Here is a 20,845-nt window from a genome sequence, read left to right on the forward strand (position 1 = left end):
AATCAGTAGAGAAGTGTTCTGAAAACCTAGAGAGAAGCGAACAGTAAGGAGGAATGATCAACAGTGTCAAAGATTTCACAGAGATCAAAAAGAATGGGTCCTGAGAAAATATCATTGTATTAGGCAGTTAAGAGACCACTAGGTAAAACTTTGGAGGGAGTAATTTGGGTGGAATGATGACTATTTTTAAGGGCTTAAGAAGAGAGTGAGGAGAAAGTGGAGGCATCTATTGTAATTGGGCTTTTCAAGGAATTTAGCTTCTTTGGAAGGATCAAGGAAGGGTTTTTGAGGATGGAGGAAAAGAGGTATATTTGTAGACAGTAGAAAAGGAATCAGTAGACAAGTTGAGGAAGAGAGGAAGAATGACAGAGGGGCAATCTCTTGGAAGAGACAGAATGAAAGGGGAACAGTTAGAAGAATTTATAGTCTGGGTAAGGAGTAAATTCACCTCTTTATGCTAATCGGGGTTGAAGGAAGGAATAGTGGCAGAAGGGAGATGAGTGATATAAGAAAAGAGGGAGCACATGTTCAATAGCCTTGACTTTTTCCATAAAATATGAGGCAAGGTTCAAAAGAGAGGCAGATGGGAGAAAGGGAAGCCTTGGCAGATAAGAGAAGGAATTAAATGGTATGTTAGAGATGCTGTGGAGTATTGGATAGAAAGTTAATAAGTATAGAAAGATTGTCTAACAACAGTGAGAACCTAGTTGAAGTTGTATGACAAATTTATAGTGGACCCAATCAGAATGATTATAGGATTGTTCTGCAAATCATTAAGGAGCTTTATCAAGTGAACTGTAACATTGTATTTTAGCTTTCTATCTTTCTCCTGTACTAGATTATAAGCTTCATGATAATTCGGTTAAAGTTTTATTTAAAAAACAATTTCCCCAACTACCTAATATAACTTTCTGTACATGGAAGACATTTAAAAATATTTGTTGAAGAAATAAATGAACAAAACATTAGAAAGAGTAAAGTGAAATGCAAGCTATATGAGAAGAATGTAAAGACTTTATTTAGTGATTTCAAATGAGGTTGAAATGAACCATATGCCATGATGGAGAAGAAACCTTTGAACATGGTATTTGATGCCACTATTGAAAAATTTTAAAATGCTGACAAAATAGCTCATATTTATATAAAACTTTAAAGTAGGTAAAGCTTTACATAAATTATCTTATTTGATTATCACTATGATCAAATGGGTGAGATGGGAGCATATATGATCTTCAACATACATGTGAAGAAACTAAGGATAGAAGAGGAAGTGACTAGCCTTTTGTACCAAAGCTAGTTAAATGTAAGAGATCTAGATTCAAGATCCTCCTGTCTTTTAATTGATAGTATGACATTAAAATTTTTTTTGAAAGATATAATTTCTGGATAACTTAATCATTTTATTAATAATTTCAGCATGCTTATTAAAATAAGGATGATCATTTGGCTGTATCTTAGACCAAAGATAATAATGGCAGCTAACTCACTGTTTCTATGCCCAGTGAAAGATGGATGTTCCCCAGAGTGGTAATCACCTCTTGACTGGCTAACAGTTAATGAGAGAATGAGTTCAACTTATTCAAGTGAACTTTGATTATGTCATTTACTTCTATGTTATCCTCAGCCATAGGCAATCTAATCTATCTCTCATTCAAGAGATAAAATTCAAATTTTATATTATCAAAATTTATTATAAATATATTATATTTATCAAAATTATATTATAATTTTTTATAATATAATATATTATAATATATTAAATTATATATATCAAAATTATATTATAATATAAAATTCAAATTTTATATTATCAAAATCATCAATTGTATTTTGTGTTTTCCTCTTTATCACTTACTTAGTTCTGAACTCTTTTATCAGCCATAGATCTGAAGACAATTTCTTCCTTAATCTTCTGATTTTTTTTATGATGTGACCCTTTATATCTAGGTCATTCTCTTATGAGGTGTCTAGGAGGTAGAGTAGACAGAATACTGGAGGTAAGGAGGCTCTGAATTTAAATCCTGTCTTGTATAATTAGGATCTGTGTGATCCTGTGTAAATCACCTAACTATTCTCAGTTTGTAAATTCAGTCTGTAAAATAGGAATAATAATAGTATTCACCATATGGAATTGTTGTTAGATCATTTGAAATGTACAAACCATATTTCTGTATAAGCCATAAATCACTGTATAAATACAGGTTGTTATTATATGATAGAAGGTTATATATAACATGTAAATATGATTATTATTTTAAATATAATTAACATATAAATATCATATGGATGAAAATATATACATAAATATTAAATGGATAAATTACCTAACTATTCTCAGTTTCTTCATCTGTAAAATAGAAACAATATACTTATGGGGTTGTTGTTAGATCAAATAAAATAATATAGGTAAAATACTACATAAGCCATAAATTACTACATAAATACAAGTTTTCATTATATAATTATAATTATACATTAACTATATTTATAATAATATATTATATAATTACTTTGTATTATCCATAGTATATTGATTAGTTGTGGCTTGTGATTTTTTCTTATTATTTAATTTCAGAATTTCTGTTCTGTTGCTTTGTTGTTTGATTTTGTTGTTGGTCAAGAAAAATTTTTAGTTGCATGAAATTCATTACTTTTTTTCTTTTGTTAATGACATCTAGAGTCATAAAGTTTCCTCTAAGAACTACAAGAGCTGCATCCCATAAATTTTGGTATATTGTTTCCTCATTGTCATTTCCTTTGATGAATATCTCCACTGTTTCTTTAATTTATTCTTTGACCTACCACTTCTTTAATGTTACTTAGCCTCAAATTATTTTTTAATTCTTTTTTTAATGGACTTTTACTGTATATAATTTTTGTTATACTGTGTGATCTCAGTAAATGATGTGTTTAGTATTTTTGTTTTTCTACATTTTTTTGAAGGTGCCATGTGAAACTGAGTTTTTATTCTTTTTGTTCTTCTTCCTTGACTGCCAAATATCTATCATTTCTATTTTTTCTAAACTTCTACTGAGGTCCTTGAATTCTTTTTAGTTTATTTTTTGGTTAGATTTGTTTGGTATGAAAAAGGTACATTAAACTTCCAATTATATTTTACTATTTCTTCCTCTAATTCAATTAACTCTGAGTATTTAAATGTGTGTTATCAAGGTGTGTGTGTGTGTGTGTGTGTGAGAGAGAGAGAGAGAGAGAGAGAGAGAGAGAAGGAGAGGGGGAGAGGGAGGGAGGGAAGGAAAGAGGGAATATGTAATTAATAATGATTTGTTATCTGAAGTGAATTTAAGTATAATGCAATTCTTCAATATATCTCTTAATTGTGTCTATATTTATTGTGTCCTGGTCTCGAATCATTATTGCTGCTACAGCTTTATAAAATTCAATAAATAGGACATATTTCTATTTATTGTTCTATAAATAGAATATAAATAGAGAATATTTCTTGTGAAGAATATGTTATCAGATTCTATTTTCTAATCTATTCTGCTCTATCCTCTTCTGTTTTAGGGGTGAGTCCTTTCATTGCTAAATGCCTATTTCTTTCCCTCATGTTCCTTCTCTCTACTTTTTCCTATCTTTGTTTCCACCTTCCTCTTTACAAATAAGAAAGTAGAAAAAGAAAATTTGCCTATAAATAAAACAACTTTTCTCACTCTTTTCTTTCCTTTCTTCCACTTCTGAACCCACGATTTTTTTCTACTTTCTTTCTCTCCTTTTAATTTCCCCTTCATGTTCCTCTTTGTAGACATTTAATTTTATCTTGTCTCTTTTATTTATTTTATTTATCTATTTTGTCTCTGTTAATTATCCACTTTCTACTCTATTATCCCTGTTCCTTCCTATTTCACTTTTTAGTTTAATAATGTTTATAAAGTATGTGTGTGTACATGCACCCGTGCACACATGCTCACGTGTATAACTGTGATCCATTTTTTACGTAGTCAGATAAAAGTGAGGTTTGTGAGATGCTCTTTTCCCACTTCTTCCTTTGATTGTTATTCTGCGTTCTTCACCTTATGCAATTCTATTAAGTGATACTGATTCTCCATTCTTATCCTATATTTTCTCCTTCCCTGCCCATAGTTTGCCTTCTCTGAAAACCAAACAAAATAGAACAAAATCATTTACAGACCCTCTGTAATTTTTGTCTTTCTCCATGACCCTAAATATTAAGGTCTTGAAAAGATATTTGTTTCTTCATCCCCTTCCCTCCACTGACATGTAAAGAATTCATTTCTATATGCTTCCTTCCAATTAAATGAATGAGTCCTTTTTCATGTTTCTCTGCTTTTTTTTTTCCATTTCCATTTTAAAATATCTATTCAGTTTTTATCTATTCAGTTTTTGTCTATTCATCTGGAAAGCTTAAAAATCTTTCCTTGCATGAAAGGTAAATCCTTCTACTCCACCCTTTTTGAAGGACCACCCCACCTTTTTCTCCTCCCTCCCATTCACTTTGAAAAATTATACTTAGCTTTTCTGGATAGTTTCTCTTGATTATATGCCCTTTTTTCGAATGGGGATTCTAAATTCTTCTCTCCTAAAAAAGTAGTTGTTAGCTTGTCTGTTCCTTGCTGTAAGTCTTAGGCATCTGAACTCTTTTTGACTACCTCTGACTTCCTTTCTCTTTGAACTCAATGTTCTGGATTTTGGCTTCACTGTTCCTGGGTCTTTTCTTTTTTTGTAGCTTCTTTCATGAGCCTATAAAGGAGTTCTTTGCATTCTACTTCTAAGAGTTCAGGAAAGTTTTCACTTATAATTTCTTAAAATGTGGTACTTGGATATTTTTTGGACATGATTTGCCAACAGTTTGAAAATTTAGACTATTTCCCTTTTAGACTATTTCTTTTCCTTTTTTCTTTCTTTGCTTTTTTTTTTTTTTTTTTTTTTTTTTTTTTGCTGAGGCAATTGGTGTTAGTGACTTGCCCAAGATCACACAGCTAGGAAGTGTGAAGTGCCTGAGGCCAGATTTGAACTCAGGTTCTCCTGACTTCAAGGTTGGTGCTCTATCTACTGCACTACCTACCTGCCTCCCTTAACCTGCTTTCAAGGTCAGTTGTTGATAAAATATTTTTTAGATTTATAATTTTAATTTCTTTGACTTAAAAAAAAAATCTTGATGTCTTAGGGTAATTTTTTCCTGTTTAGCTCATTTTAATTTTATTTAGTTTTTTTTGGTGAGATTTTCTATTGACTTAATTCTTAACATTCTTTCCTCCTTGGCTATTCTACATTGTATCTCATTTCATTTCTTCTAGGTATTCCTATAGTCATTGTGGCCAAGATAGGTTTTTTCCCCTTCTGAGGTTTTACCTTATTTTAATCCTTTCTTCCTTTAGGTTTACCTCTTGGGGATCTCTCAAACCAAAGCATTCCTTCATGATATATAGAGTTTTCCTTGATTTCCTTATTTCTGTAGCCTCAGTATTGGGAGGGAAGAGGTAAAAAAGAGGAAAGGCCAAGCTCTATAACTGAATGATATGGGCACAGACTGCTTAATATTGATTATAGTGGTCAAGACCTTTCTTCAAGGGACTCTCAGATTATATTAGTGTTGAGCTCTGTCTGAGAGGCCCTCTCTTGCCAGAGGATTATAGGTCCTCCCCTTGCATTAAGTTCAATGGGATCCTTTTCTCCTACTTCTTGGCTCAGGGTCTATTCTTGTACTAGCGTCTGCAAAGAGAATAGGTGACACCTTGCTTAGAGTCTTTGTCCTGATTCTAGATGCACAGCCCTATCATTCAGATCTTGCTCATCTGGAGCATTATGTTGGGGCCAAACTATTCCCAGGGTTCCTTTGGCTGCCTTCTACACCCTGTTGTTTTCTGTTATCAAAGACTTCAGAGATACCAAGGTAGATCTTGGGGACTTTTCTCTTACTTCCAGATTTAACTACACTGGACCTATATTGAATTTCATGGAATTTTCATATGATATATTCCAGTTTGTTTTAGTCTCTGGATTCTGGGAATTACTTTAAGGATTCCAGGGCTTGCAGAGAAATACAAAGTTGATCCATTTTATTTTTTTCCCTAGATGCACGCATTTCTAAGCTTCACAAGGGAGTTTTAGAAGGATCTGCTCTCTATTTCCTAGCATGATACCAATTTTACCATTTACCAAACAGAAACCCTTCTAGTCTGAGATTCAAGCTTAAGGGCTCCCTACCTATTATTCTCCACTGGTAACTCAGCCCATTAAAAAAAATTTCATTTTGTGAAGAGTCCACACTTTGTACTAGAAGAAATCCAGGATCAAATTCCCAAGTTAATTCAAGACAACTGTAAGTTGTACTCAGCTTTATAGATTTTAGCCTTGATGTGAAAGAACCTTTAGCTGTATTAAAATGTTACTGCTTTATCTTTTTACTTTACATTTTCTGGGAGGAAAAAATGCCAGTATGAAATGAGTAAGACTAGATACCTCCTTCCTCATCTAACTCCTCAGAAGGAGGCCCTATTAGCAGCTACAAAGAGATCTCTCACTCTAGAACCAATCAGCTTTCTTGATTTAATGGGCTTCCCTATGGGTACAGTCCCACACCAAAAAATATAGTTCATAGAAATCCAGTAATAGTGTCTGCATAAAATTCCCTCTTAAGAGGAAAAAAAAAAGCTAGTTCCAAAGATAAATCAGGAGAGCTACTATGACATTGCTCTTTCTCAATATTTAAAATGATTCAATGTTTATACAATAAACTATATAAATAAAAACAATGATGTTTAATTTATTTAATCTTTTGACAACTTTCAAGCCTGCCAAAAAACTTCTTAAATTTGAGAAGAAAATAAATAAAAAGCCATATCCAGGGAGGGTCTCACATTTAATCCATCCACAACTCTCATTTTAGGTGGAAGGATGGGTGGAGGGAGGAAAAGCTGACCTAAAATCACTGTAAATAGCTATTAGTTATATAGTGCCATGAGGTTTATAAAATACTATATATATCAAACCTTTTATTGATTCTCACAATAATCATATGAAGTCAGTGCTATTATTATTTTCATTTTACACTTAAGGAAGAAATTAAATAACTTGTCCAAAGTCACATGGCTAATAAATGCCAGATTTGAGTTCAGGTTTTCCTTACTCTTAAGAAAAGAGATCCGACTTAAACAACCAGAATCTTTTATACTGAATTTCTTCTAGACTATATTTGAAAAAATATTTTTCATCATGGCAGGATATGGAAAAGGAAGGCGATGACTAGTGTTGGGATTACTCTTAATAGTTATTAGGCTGGAGAATGCTATATCTTTTTTGGATGATCCTTCTTGAAATTTTACAAAGTGTTACACAAACATGGTGTTAGGCATACTGAATGATTAACAAAGTTCCTTTACAAGTCTCATATAAAAAAGGAAACTTGCAACATCATGGTTAGGGCAAATTCTACCTTTCTAGTAAAAGAAAAAAAAATGCATGATTTTAGTTTTAAGAAAACATTTTGAATTTCTTTATACTACCTGGAGAAACATGTCCAAGGAACTTTGCTCATTAGAATCTCATTTTTAGAAGAGAAACCAATTGAGAACGCTCTCAAGTTCTTCTGTACAATTCTCAGAAAATAAGCCGAAGCTTATTTTGGGTAGGCTCAAGAGGCTTAAAAAAAACCTTAATAATTTCTGATTATTAGAAATGCTAAAAAAAAATCAGAAAGATGATCTTGTGGAATCTGGATAGGTTCATTATCACTACAGCTATGATAAAGCTAGATGCCTATCTCTATGGGTTGGTTATGAGAGAGAAGATTTCTATATGGGATGAGGAAATTATATTAAACAACTTTTAATGTTTTCCCCCCAAATTATGATTAGTTGAGTTAAAACTAATTTTATCCCAAGATGTTTTTAAATTCATATGTAGGTAAAATAATGTTAATCCTTATTATTACATCTCAACTTATTAGCAAAAAAGTGTATCCTTTTTACTAATACCTTTAAAATATTATATTCATTTCTTAATTCACTAGAATAGTTTCAAATCTTCCTAGTAGTTGGAACTCTCCTTCCTAGGGTAATAGTTCAAATCACTTGGGCAAATTATTCTGAATTCAATTTCTCTTATGAAGTTGTGGATTGTATTTATGAATTTGCAACTGCCATAGTTGCTTCTAATTCCAATGGTGTCATATGCTTTTTGCAATAGAGAAACACTTCTGAAGAACATGCCCTACTCTGGTTAAAATGAAATTTCAGTGCCTAGCTTCATCCCTATTAGAATGAAATCATAAATATCATAGTATTAATTACTAATACTAATTAATAATTATAATATACATAATATAGTACTAATTGCTGTGAAAAACAGTCACTATAATCTGAGCATTCTTCTCTCTAAATATAGAGGTGCCGTTGAAGTTATAACAGCTGGCATTCTTCAATGACACCAATAAACATCTTCAAACTACAGGCCAATGGGATTTAATTCAAATCTTTTTTAAAAAATGCTAGGAGCAGAACCAGGAAAACATTATATACAGCAACAGCAAGAGTGTGTGATAATCAACTATAATAAGACTTGGCTCTTCTCAGCAATTTAGTGATCCAAGGTAATTCTAATAAACTTTGCATAGAAAAAGCCATCTGCATCCAGATTGAGAACTATGGACATGGTATGCTTCAATCCACATTCAATTTTCACTTTTTTTTTTCTTGTGGTTTTTCCCTTTTGTTTTGCTTTTTCTCTCCCAACATGATTCATATGGAAATATGTAAAAAATGAATATACATGTATAACATAAAAATATATATATATAATGCACACACACACATACACACACACACGTGTGCATATATATTTATATGCTAGGACACATTATTAAAGGAGACATTAGTAAACATCTATAAAAGAAAGAGATGATCACAAAGAATAAACATGCCTACATTAAGAACTAAAGCAATAGGTAAAAGCTATAGAATAGGCAAATTAATGTTTAGTGTCAGGAAAAATTTCTAAATAATTAGAACAATCCATAAGTGGGAAGCAGTAGATTCTCTCCTTCACCCTCCAACCTCTCACCCCAATTAAAAGTCTTTAAGCAAAATCTGCTTGAGTCAAGTGTTTTGGAGAAAGGACTCTTTTTTTAGGTATGAGTTAGATTACATAGCCAAAGAAATATCTTCCAGCTCTGAAATTCTGAAATTTACTGTGTCTGTGAAGCAAGCTATCACTTTCTCTACAAACTGAGATTCTTTTTTTTTTTCCTGAGGCAACTGGGTTTAAGTGACTTGCCCAGGACTAGAAAATATTAAGTGTCTGAGGCCAGATTGAACTGAGGTCCTCCTGACTTCAGAGCCTGTACAAACTCTGTCCATTGTGCCATCTAACTGCCCCAAACTGAGATTCTTATATATCAAGTCAAAAAGTAACAATGCATAGAGCTGTTTTCCATTTTTATTCAAATTCTATTCTGATCACATTATTTTAGAGTCATATTCAGTGAGCTCATACAAACTGGTAAAATAACTTTACAAGACTATTTTGAAGGACTTCTATTTCCTCAAGCCAAGTGGCTTAACTTGAGGTCACTCAGATGATCTGGAGAGTATTTTAACTGCAAACCTGAGGTATATGTTTGAAAACACACATAGGTTATTACATTATATTGCCTCATTGCATAGTGTTAAAGAAAATATTACAAAAAGCAAGTTTTGAAAAATAAATTCCTAATGTCTAGATAAATAATTTCTATATTTCTAATGTGGATAGATTGTTAGGACAACAAAAGGCACATTCTGACATTTCATAAGAAAAACTAATCATCTTACCGTATTGACCCAATCATATATGGTTGTGCCAGCTGAACCACAATGGCACCACTTCCTAGTTGGTGACAGGTGTATCCAGAATCCCAGTCATAATTCTTGGTGTCACCATTCAACAAGGCATTACGACTACGACTCACACCTTCAATCACACTAGCACAATCAGCAATTGTAGCAACATTATCCGTTGGAACTGTAAAATGCAAATCAAAATTTGATATCAGAATAAAAGTGGCAAAAGAGATTCCAATAATTACCTAGGTATGCACTAAGTTATGTCTATTTTAAACTAGGTACAAAAAGTACATTAGGAGATATCATGTCCCATGCCTACAGTTCCAACTTATGGGAGAAAAGGGAAGGAGAGATGTTAATTTTCTTATTTTCTTGATCTAAACTTGTAAAAATTATATTAAAATTTAATTACATTTGTGTTGGTCATTGGAAATATTATTTTCCTTGTTCTGTTCACTTTTCATCAATTCAAATTCTCATGTTTCTCTGAAACTTTCATCTTAATATTTTCTTATAATGCAGTAATATTCTATTATATTCATGTTAGACAATCTGTTTATCCATCCCCCAATTGATAGCATTCATTATGTTTCCAGTTTTTGTTAACCATGAAAATTGGTGCTATGAATATTCTTGTGTACACGAGATCTCTCTTGAACCTATCTTTCTTGGGGAGTATGCCTAAAAGTAGAATCACTGAATCAAAATTGCTTTCCTAAAATGACTTTAACACCTCTGAATATTACCATCTTTTGTCCTGCTCACCAATTTTTCGCCTATCAGGTAAAATCTAATATGTTTTAACTTGCAAATCTCTTATTAGGGATATAGAGCAATCTATCACATGCTTGTGAATAATTTACAATTTTTCAATCATATATTCAGATGTGCACTGATAAATGTTTTTTTATCATCTTTCCATTACAGAATATACTTTTATGTTTAATCTGCACTATTAATATTTTTGCACCACTTTAAGCCTAGACAATCAACAAAACAAATCAAATCTGGATTTGTAATGTTGGCTGATTTTTTTTTATTGCAATACTTTGTCCATTTTATTCAACTAACAAGCATGAACTAGGTTTTCACTACATGCAAAGCAGCATACAAATGCAAAGCAGGATACAAATACCAAACCAAAACAGTGCTTAGACCATTTAAACAAATAAAGAAACTTATTATTATTATTATTATTATTATTATAGCTTTTTATTTACAAGATATATGCATGAGTAATTTTACAGCACTGACAATTGCAAAACCTTTTGTTCCAACTTTTCCCCTCCTTCCCCCCATCCCCTCTCCCTGATGGCAGGTTGACCAATACATGTTAAATATGTTAAAGTATAAATTAAATACAATATAAGTATACATATGTCCTAACAGTTATTTTGCTGTACAAAAAGAATCGGACTTTGAAATAGTGTACTATTAACTATTAGCCTGTGAAGGAAAGCAAAAATGCAGACGACAAAAATAGAGGGATTGGGAATTCTATGTAGTGGTTCATAATCATCTCCCAGAGTTCTTTTGTTGGGTGTAGCTGATTCAATTCATTTAACTGCTCTATTGGAACTGATTTGGTTCATTTCATTGTTGAAGAGGGCCACATCCATCAGAATTGATCATCATATAGTATTGTTGTTGAAGTATATAATGATCTCCTGGTCCTGATCATTTCACTCAGCCTCAGTTCATATAAGTCTCTCCAAGCCTTTCTGAAATCATCTTGTTAGTCATTTCTTACAAAACAATAATATTCCATAACATTCATATACCACAATTTATTCAGCCATTCTCCAATTTATGAACATCCACTCAGTTTCCGGTTTCTGGCCACTACAAAGAGACCTGCCACAAACATTTTGGCACATACAGGTCCCTTTCCCTTCTTTAGTATCTCTTTGGGAAATAAGCCCAAAATGTATCAGTGTCCCTGTTTTCCCACATCCCCTCAACATTCCGCATTATCTTTCCCTGTCATTCTAGCCAATCTGACAGGTGTGTAGTGGTATCCATTGTCTTAATTTGCATTTCTCTGATTAATAATGATTTGGAGCATCTTTTCATATGGCTAGAAACAGTTTCAATTTCTTCATCTGAGAATTGTCTGTTTATATCCTTTGACCATTTATCAACTGGAGAATGGTTTGATTTTTTATAATTAGAGTCAATGCTCTATATATTTTGGAAATGAGGCCTTTATCTGAACCACTATAAAAATGTTTTCCCAGTTTGCTACTTCCCTTCTAATCTTGTCTGCATTAGTTTTGTTTGTACAAAAACTTTTCAATTTGATATAATCAAAATTTTCTATTTTATGATCAATAATGATCTCTAGTTCTTCTTTGGTCATAAATTCTTTCCTCTTCCACAGGTCTGAGAGGTAAACTATCCTATGCTCTTCCAATTTATTTATAATATCATTCTTTATGCCTAGGTCATGAACCCATTTTGACCTTATCTTGTTGTATGGTATTAAGTGTGGGTCAATGCCTAGTTTCTGCCATACTCATTTCCAATTTTCCCAGCAATTTTTGTCAAATAATGAGTTCTTATCCCCAAAACTGGGGTCTTTGGGTTTGTCAATGTTTGCTGATTTCTAATATTCATGCTCAACCATCAGCTCTCATGAGTGCATCTGAACTGCCTAGAATACCCCTCTATTTATCAATGGAAAAATGGTTCTTGATTTCATAGGTTTGTTTTAATTCACATATTGGATATGAAACCCACACAAGAAACACTTGATGGAAAGATTTTATTTTCCAATTGACAACTTCCTTATTTTAGTTGCAAAGATTATTCTTTTACGAGTTTTCCTTTTCATATAACCTAAAATGATCTCTTTTATTCTTTGTGACAACCTCTACCTTATTTAAGAATTCTTTCCCTAAATATCTCATTTTCTCTTGATTAAAAAAAATGGTATGATCCGTTCATATTCAGGCTGCATATCTGTTTTGATTAATTCTGGTGTGAAGTATATAAGGTATGAAGTTCTGCTAGACTTGTTTCTAGTTTTCCCACCACTTTGTATCAAGAATATCCACAAAAATAGTTTATGTTTTCAGGCTTATCAAACACTTTTATTGAATGTTATTGTTTGTGACTCTTGCTTATCTAATGTATTCTAATGATCTATTTTTAAAAATTTTAAGAAGAATAAACAGCTTTTCTGATTAAAGTTTTATATTACAGGCCATGATCTGGAAGTGTGACATCTTATTTTGAAATTCTACCTCAACAGTTTAATTGATGTATCACTAAATCTATAAGTGAATCATGAGCAATGAATATATCTCTAAGTAATTTTTATTTCATTAAAGAATATTTTAATTTTATTTATAGAAATGTTAAGTGTCTTAAGGATGACTTTCAGATATGTCATACTTTTAAAATTATTTTTAATGAGATTGCTTTTTCAAAGGACAAAAAAGACTAAAGGAGTAAAAGTTTAATGGAGAACTTAAAAATCAGCAGAATGGAAAGAAGAATGAAATTAATATTCTATAGACTAAAATATATGACCCTCTAGAAATGAATCACTATTTTGTGTGCATGGGTGAAAGGGAGAGAGACATACATGGGAATAAGGAAGAAGTTCCCTGTTATGTAAGCAAAAAAAGAAAAAAAAAGCAATTGCTTTAATTTTTTAATAAGCATGAAGGGTTACTGAAAAAAACCAACAGCAAAAGCAGTATAGGGGAGGAATGGGAGTAGGTGAGGGAATGGAAATATGGTCTTATTCTAAAAGGGGCAAAACAAATACATATCACTAAAGAATGGTAGAGGAAGAAAGGGATATTATAATGTGTTTGATTAAGGGGAATGTTCTCAAGAAACCAACTTTTCCGGGAATAAGTATTCTTTTCTAGAACTGAATTCCATAGGAAGAGGGACAAAAATCTGGAAGATGGCTATACAAGTTTAGGGTAACAGTAGGGGAAGAATAAGTGATCATAATAGAGGCAGTGTGTAGAACAAACTTATGACTGAATATAAAATTAAATCAACTATATCATACTTCTTTAACTCAAGAAGCATTTATTAATAATAATTTTCAGTAAGATCAGGCTCAAGGGAAGACTGGAAATTAGGAGGCAAAAACCAAAGGAGATGCCCTCAAGACGTCTAAAAAAAGAGTGAAGGTTGAAGAGAATAAATGTTTATTTATATGAGTAAATAGAAAATATAAATTTTAGTAATTTTTGTGGGGAGAACATCTTTTAATTTTCCCCGGTAAATAGTAAACACAGAGATTCAAAAGTAGAGATAATAATTTCCAAAGAACAATATGGTGAATGAGATAGAACAAGAGTTGCTATTCCTGTTTTTTATAGATGAGGAAACTGAAGCTTATTAGAGTTAAAGTGATTTTTCTCAAGCTCACAGTTTCTAAGAATATAAGGTCAGATTCAAGACTACATCTTTTTACTATAAGTCAAAACTCTAACGCTAAAAAGACAGCTGATCACAAAATTATAAAATTTAAGAGTTAGAAAGAATATCAATAACTGTTTATGTGCAATCATTTAGTAGAAAAATCATCATTATGAGATACTATTGGAAGTCCGGGGTAGCCGGATGAGGGGAAGACGCCAAAGAAAAAAGGCGAGAAGGTAGGGCACTACTAACTCTCAATGGAAAAATTGAAGTATTAATCAAGCACTTCCTGTACTGTTACACTATCATACATCCAGAAAACCATTTTATTCTTAGCTCAAATTATTAATGTACTTTTCATGACATCGAGCTTAAATTTGTTTCTGGCAACCTCTACCCTCTGCTCATGGTTCTGTCTTCTATTGAAAGAATCCATCCATCACATCCAGAAAGATCCCACAAGGAAAACCCTAAGGAACATTGTCCCAAAACTCCTGAACTATAATCTCTAAGAAAAAATACCGCAAGCTGCCAGACAAAAACAATTCAAGTATCAAGGAACAATAGTCAGGATTATCCAGGATTTGGCAGATTCTACAATAAGGAAATGGAAGGCCTGGAATACCATATTCCAGAAAGCAAAGGACCTGGGGTTATAACCAAGAATGAACTACCCAGTGAGACTGAACATAATCTTTCAGGGGAGGAGATGAATCTTCAATGAAGTAAGAGACTCAATTTCTATTAAAAAAAAATAAACAGAACTAAACAGAAAATTTGATCTTCAAACACAGGACTCAAGAGAAGCTTAAAAAGAAAAAGAAAAATACACACACATACATACATAATTTAAAGGTTAAAGGGTTTAATCCTTAGATGGGAAAATGATATATGTAACTCTTGAGAATTGTGTCACTGAGGCAGTTAGAAGGAGCATACAAAGTTGGAGGGTGTGAATATGAATGGACTCTGATGTGATGGTATCAAAGAAAAAACTTTGAAGAGTAGAAAAAGGATTATACTGGGAGAAGAGAAAAGGAAAGGTAAAATGGGACAAATCAGAAAACATGAAGAGGAGGCACAAAAGACCTATTACAATAGAAGGAAAGAAGAGAGCGGGGTGGGGATGAGCATTGTTTGAAGCTTAATTTCATCACTTTTGGCTCAGAGGTAATAACATTATCACTCAGTTAGCTATGGATAATATATCTTACCCTGTAAAGAAGTAAAAGGAAAAAGGGAAAAGAAAGTGGAGGGGGTGGATGGAAGGGAGAGCAAAAACTTCTAGGAGCAAGGAGAAAGGGAAAGGGAGGAGTAACAAAAGAGAGCAGATTGAGGGCAAAGTGGATTTAGAAACAAAACAATACTAATGAGGGACAAAGTAGAAAGAGAAATCAAAAGTATATACAAAGGAGAAAATAGGATGGAAGCAAATCTGAGCTATAATCCTGAATGGAAGGGGATCAACTCTCCCATAAAATGGAAGGGAATGGCTGAATAGATTAAAACACAGAATGCTATAATATGTTTACAAGAAACATATTTGAAACAGAGTAAGGATAAAATGCTGGATCAGAATTTATCATGTAATTAGTAAACAAAACTAATACAAATAAGATTAAAAGGAAATTACAAAGATGAAGAAAAAAAATTTTACAGCCAATGTTTCTGGTAAAAGCCTCATTCCTAAAATATAAAAAAAGAACTGTTCAAATGTATAAAAATGCAAGTCATTCCTCAATTGATAAATGGTCAAAGGATATTGATGATGAAATTAAATCATATGATCATATGAAAAAGTGCTCTAAATCATACTGATTATAGAGATAGGCAAATTAAAACAACTCTGAGGTACCACCTCACACTTCTCACCTCTCAGACTGGCTAACATGACAGGAAAAGACAATTATAAATATTGGAGGGGATGTGGGAAACAGAGGACAACTAATGCACTGCTGATGGAGGTGTGAAATAATCTACCTGTTCTGGAGAACAATTTGGAACTATGCCCAAAGGGCTATAAAACTGTGCATACCCTTTGCTACCACTGGTCCCAAGGAAATCATAAAAGAGGAACAAAGACCCACCTGTGCAAAAATGTTTGTTGCAGTTCTTTTTGGGGTGGCAAAGAACTGGAAAATAAGTAGCTGCCTATCAATTGGGGAATGGCTGAATAAGTTAGGGTATATGAAGATAATGGAATATTACTGTTATATTAAAAAATAACGAACAAACTGATTGCTGAGTGAAACAAGCAAAATCAGGAATACATTACACACAATAACAACAAGATTGTGCAATGATCAACTATGAAAGACTTAGTTCTTCACAGCGATTCATTGATTCCAATAAACTTTGGATAGAAAACGCCATCTGCAAATCAACATATGCTAATGTTCACTTTTTCCTTCCTTTTCTTCTATTCTTTGTGGGGTTTATGGGAGGGGGGGTCCCTTTGGTTCTAATTTTTCTCTAACATCATTCATAAAGAAATAAAGAAAATTTTAAGTCTTCCGGGGGCAGAGCCAAGATGACAGAGAGGACACATGTTTCTCTCTGACCTTCTTTACAACCCTCACAATAATTATGAAATCTAGCCTCTGAATTAGCTCTGGATGGGCAGAAACCACAAATATTGGGAGTACAACAAATTATCAGGAGCAAATAACTTCAAAGATCGCCAAAAAAGGTCTGTTTCAATTGGAAAGGGGAGGGAGGCAGCCAAAGCAACAAGTACAATCACCAGCACAATAAGCTCAGTGTCCCTGGGCCAAGAGTTTGTGGGAGGAAGCGGACCAGAGAAGCTCTGCAAAAGCGGGAGAGAGACAGTGAGGCCTGGGCAGCTGACCACAAACACCAGTGCAGAAAGCTCAGAGTCTGGGAGCAGTGCAGTTTCAGGGTGCCTAAGCAGACTTGGACCACAAACACCCAGGCAGACAGCACAGAACCCCGGGACATTGCTAACGACTCCACGTGGCAGAGCCAGCACCAGGAGTTAATCAGCACTGACCCAGTGCAGCTGCCTTTGCTTGGAAAACCTCTCCCACGCTAAAGGAAGACCTTAACAACTTAAAAAAAAATGAGTAAAAAAAGTAAAGAGGATTCTAACAATTGACAGCTCTTATGGTGAAAGAGAAGAACAGATTTCAAGCCCTGAGGAAACTAAAGGCAGAGTGTCTCCAGATGAAGCTCCAAAAGGTGAAAGAAATATCCTGTCCCCATCACACAAGGCTTTCCCAGAAGAACTTAGAAAGGATCTTTAAAAAAGAGCTAGAAGAAAAATGGGGAAAGGAAATAAAAGCCTTCCAAGAGAGTTTGGAAAAGGCAACACAAAATAGATATAGTGAAATGGAAAAAGCATATAATTCATTAAAAGATACATTTGATAAACTGGAAAAATAAAGCAACTCCCACAAAACAGAATTTGTGAAACAGAAAAAGAAAATAATTTCTTAAAAAATAAAATTTGTGAAATGGAAAAAGAAAATAAATCCCTAAGAAACAGAATTTGTGAAATGGAAAAAAATTCCATAGAACAAAACAAGTCATTAAAAAATTCAACTGGAAAAATACAAAAAGAAGTAAAAAAACTAAATGAAGAAAACAACACACTAACATTCAGAATTGAACAAATGGAAATAAATGACTCAATAAGGCAAGAAGAATCAATCAAACAAAACCAAAAAAAAAAAAAAAATGAAAAAATAGAAAAAAAAAAGTGAAATAACTAATGGGGAAAATAATTGACCAGGAAAATCTAAGGATTATGGGACTCCCTGACATACATTATGAAAAAAAGCGCCTAAACACTATTTTTCAGGAAATATTAATATCTCTTTGTGATATAAGCTCAGTAGTAACACTGCTAGATCAAAGGGTATGCACACTTTGACAGCTTTTTGAGTAGAGTTTGAGTATATTGCTCTCCAGGATGGTTGGATCCATTCACAACTCCCTAACAATGCTTATACTCCAAGGAGATATTAAAGAAGGGAAAGGGACCTGTATGTGCAAAAATGTTTGTGGGAGCCCTTTTTGTAGTGGCTAGAAACTGGAAATTGAATGGATGCCCATCAATTGGAGAATGGCTGAGAAAACTGTGCTACATCAATGTTATGGAATATTATTGTTTTGTAAGAAATGATCAGCAGGATGAATACAGAGAGGCTTAAAGAGACTTACAAGAACTGATGCTAAGTGAAATGAGCAGAACCAGGAAATCATTATATACTAGAGCAACAATACTATATATGGATTGGTCCAGTACTCTATGCCACACAGTGCTTTCATTATGTCTTCTGTCTCTCGCTTGCTTCTTCTCCTTACAATGACACAGTCTATTAAATACCATTGCTTGCCATTAGGGTGCATCTACAATGTTCTGTTGTGTTGAAGTAAATGGAAAACAGTGTTAGTGATGCAAACAATTGTGAGAGGTAAAAGTCTTCCTTAAAAAATGACCATTTAGGCATTGAGTCACACTTAACACCGTACACCAAGATAAGGTCAAAATGGGTTCATGACGTAGGCATAAAGAATGAGATTATAAATAAATTGGAAGAGCATAGGATAGTTTAGCTCTCAGACCTGTGGAAGAGGGAGGAATTTATGACCAAAGAAGAACTAGAGATCACTATTGACCACAAAATAAAAAATTTTGATTATATCAAATTGAAAAGTTTTTGTACAAACAAAACAAATGCAGACAAGATTAGAAGGGAAACAATAAACTGGGAAAACATTTTTACAGTCAAAGGTTCTGATAAAGGCCTCATTTCCAAAATATATAGAGAATTGACTCTAATTTATAAGAAATCAAACCATTCTCCAATTGATAAATGGTCAAAGGATATCAACAGACAATTCTCAGATGAAGAAATTGAAACTATTTATCGACATATGAAAATATGCTCCAAATCATTATTAATCAGAGAAACGCAAATTAAGACAACTCTGAGATACCACTACACACCTGTCAGATTGGCTAGAGTGACAGGGAAAGATAATGCAGAATGTTGGAGGGGATGTGGGAAAACTGGGACACTGATACATTGTTGGTAGAATTGTGAACACATCCAGCCCTTCTGGAGAGCAATTTAGAACTATGCTCAAAAAGTTATCCAACTGTGCATACCCTTTGATCCAGCAGTGTTTCTACTGGGCTTATACCCCAAAGAGATACTAAAGAAGGGAAAGGAACCTCTATGTGCCAAAATGTTTGTGGCAGCCCTGTTTGTAGGGGCTAGAAGCTGGAAAATGAATGGATGCCCATCAATTGGAGAATGGTTGAGTAAATTGTGGTATATGAATGCTATGGAATATTATTGTTCTATAAGAAATGACCAGCAGGATGAATACAGAGAGGACTGGCGAGACTTACATGAACTGATGCTGAGTGAAATGAGCAGAACCAGGAGATCATTATATACTTCAACAATGATATTGTTTGAGGATGTATTCTGATGGAAGTGGATCTCTTCGATAAAGAGAGCTAATTCAGTTCCAATTGACCAAGGATGGACAGAAGCAGCTACACCCCCAAAGAAAGAACACTGGGAAATGAATATAAACTATTTGCATTTTTGTTTTTCTTCCTGGGTTATTTTTACCTTCTGAATCCAATTCTCCCTGTGCAACAAGAAAACTGTTTGGTTCTGCACACATATATTGTATCTAGGATATACTGTAACCTGTTCAACATGTAAAGGACTGCTTGCCATCTGGGGGAGGGGGTAGAGGGAAGGAAGGAGGGGAAAAATCAGAACAGAAGTGAGTGCAAGGGATAATGCTGTAAAAAATTACCCTGGCATGGGTTCTGTCAATAAAAAGTTATTTTAAAAAATGACCATTGCTGTCATATCTGACAGTCTGTGCCAACTTTGGCATTAAAGTCACTCAAAATTATAAATTTGTCTTTTTTTAGTACATTGATGAGAGTTTCTTGATTTTTATAAATTTGTTCTTTGATTACATATCAATTGATCATAGTAGGAATATAAGGATGATGGTAATAATGGTGTTCATATAAGTTCTGGGTTTGTCTTGGCAGGTAGATTCCCAAGTATTTGTATTGTCTGTAGTTACTTTAAATGGAATTACTTCATCTCTTCCTGCTAGGTTTTCTTGGTAACATACAGAATTGCTGAGGATTTGTGAGAGTTCATTTTATATTCTGCAACTCTGATAAAGTTGTTAATCATTTCAACAAATTTTTTAGTTGTTCCTCTAGGGTTTTTTTTTTAAGAACCATCATAGCATCTATAAAATATGATAAGTTTTATTTCTTCATTGTCTATTTTTGCTTGTTCAACTTTTTTTTTTCTTGCTTTACTGCTAGAACTAGCATTTCTAATGCAATATAGAATAGCAGTAGTCCATCTTTCTTTACCTTTGATCATACTGGGAAAGCTTCTAGCTCTCATCCCCATTATATATAATACTTGCTCTTAGTCTTCATACTACTCATTTTAAGAAAGACTCCATTGTTTTTTTCTCCATCTAATGAAAATAATCATATGGTTTTTGTTGTTTTTGTTATTAACATCGTAGGAATGCTTACAGTTTTGCTAATATTGAACCAATTATGTCATTCTGATAGAAATCCCACCTATAACAGTGCATAACCTTTGTAATATATTGCTAGTATTTAATTTCAA

The 20,845-nt window shown here is 33.2% G+C and overlaps 1 protein-coding gene across 4 annotated transcripts in view; it reads right to left on the reverse strand.

Annotated features, from left to right (window-relative positions):
- BTBD9 (BTB domain containing 9) overlaps nt 1-20,845 on the reverse strand; it is a 460,740-nt gene that overhangs the window by 149,777 nt on the left and 290,118 nt on the right. For all 4 annotated transcript variants that reach the window (XM_051996861.1, XM_051996860.1, XM_051996862.1 and 1 more), the window contains exon 8: nt 9,789-9,978. In XM_051996861.1, the coding sequence (XP_051852821.1) occupies nt 9,789-9,978 (190 nt within the window). The remainder of the gene's footprint in view (nt 1-9,788; nt 9,979-20,845) is intronic.

This window comes from Antechinus flavipes, chromosome 4 (genome assembly GCF_016432865.1).
Source record: "Antechinus flavipes isolate AdamAnt ecotype Samford, QLD, Australia chromosome 4, AdamAnt_v2, whole genome shotgun sequence".
NCBI lineage: Eukaryota > Metazoa > Chordata > Mammalia > Dasyuromorphia > Dasyuridae > Antechinus > Antechinus flavipes.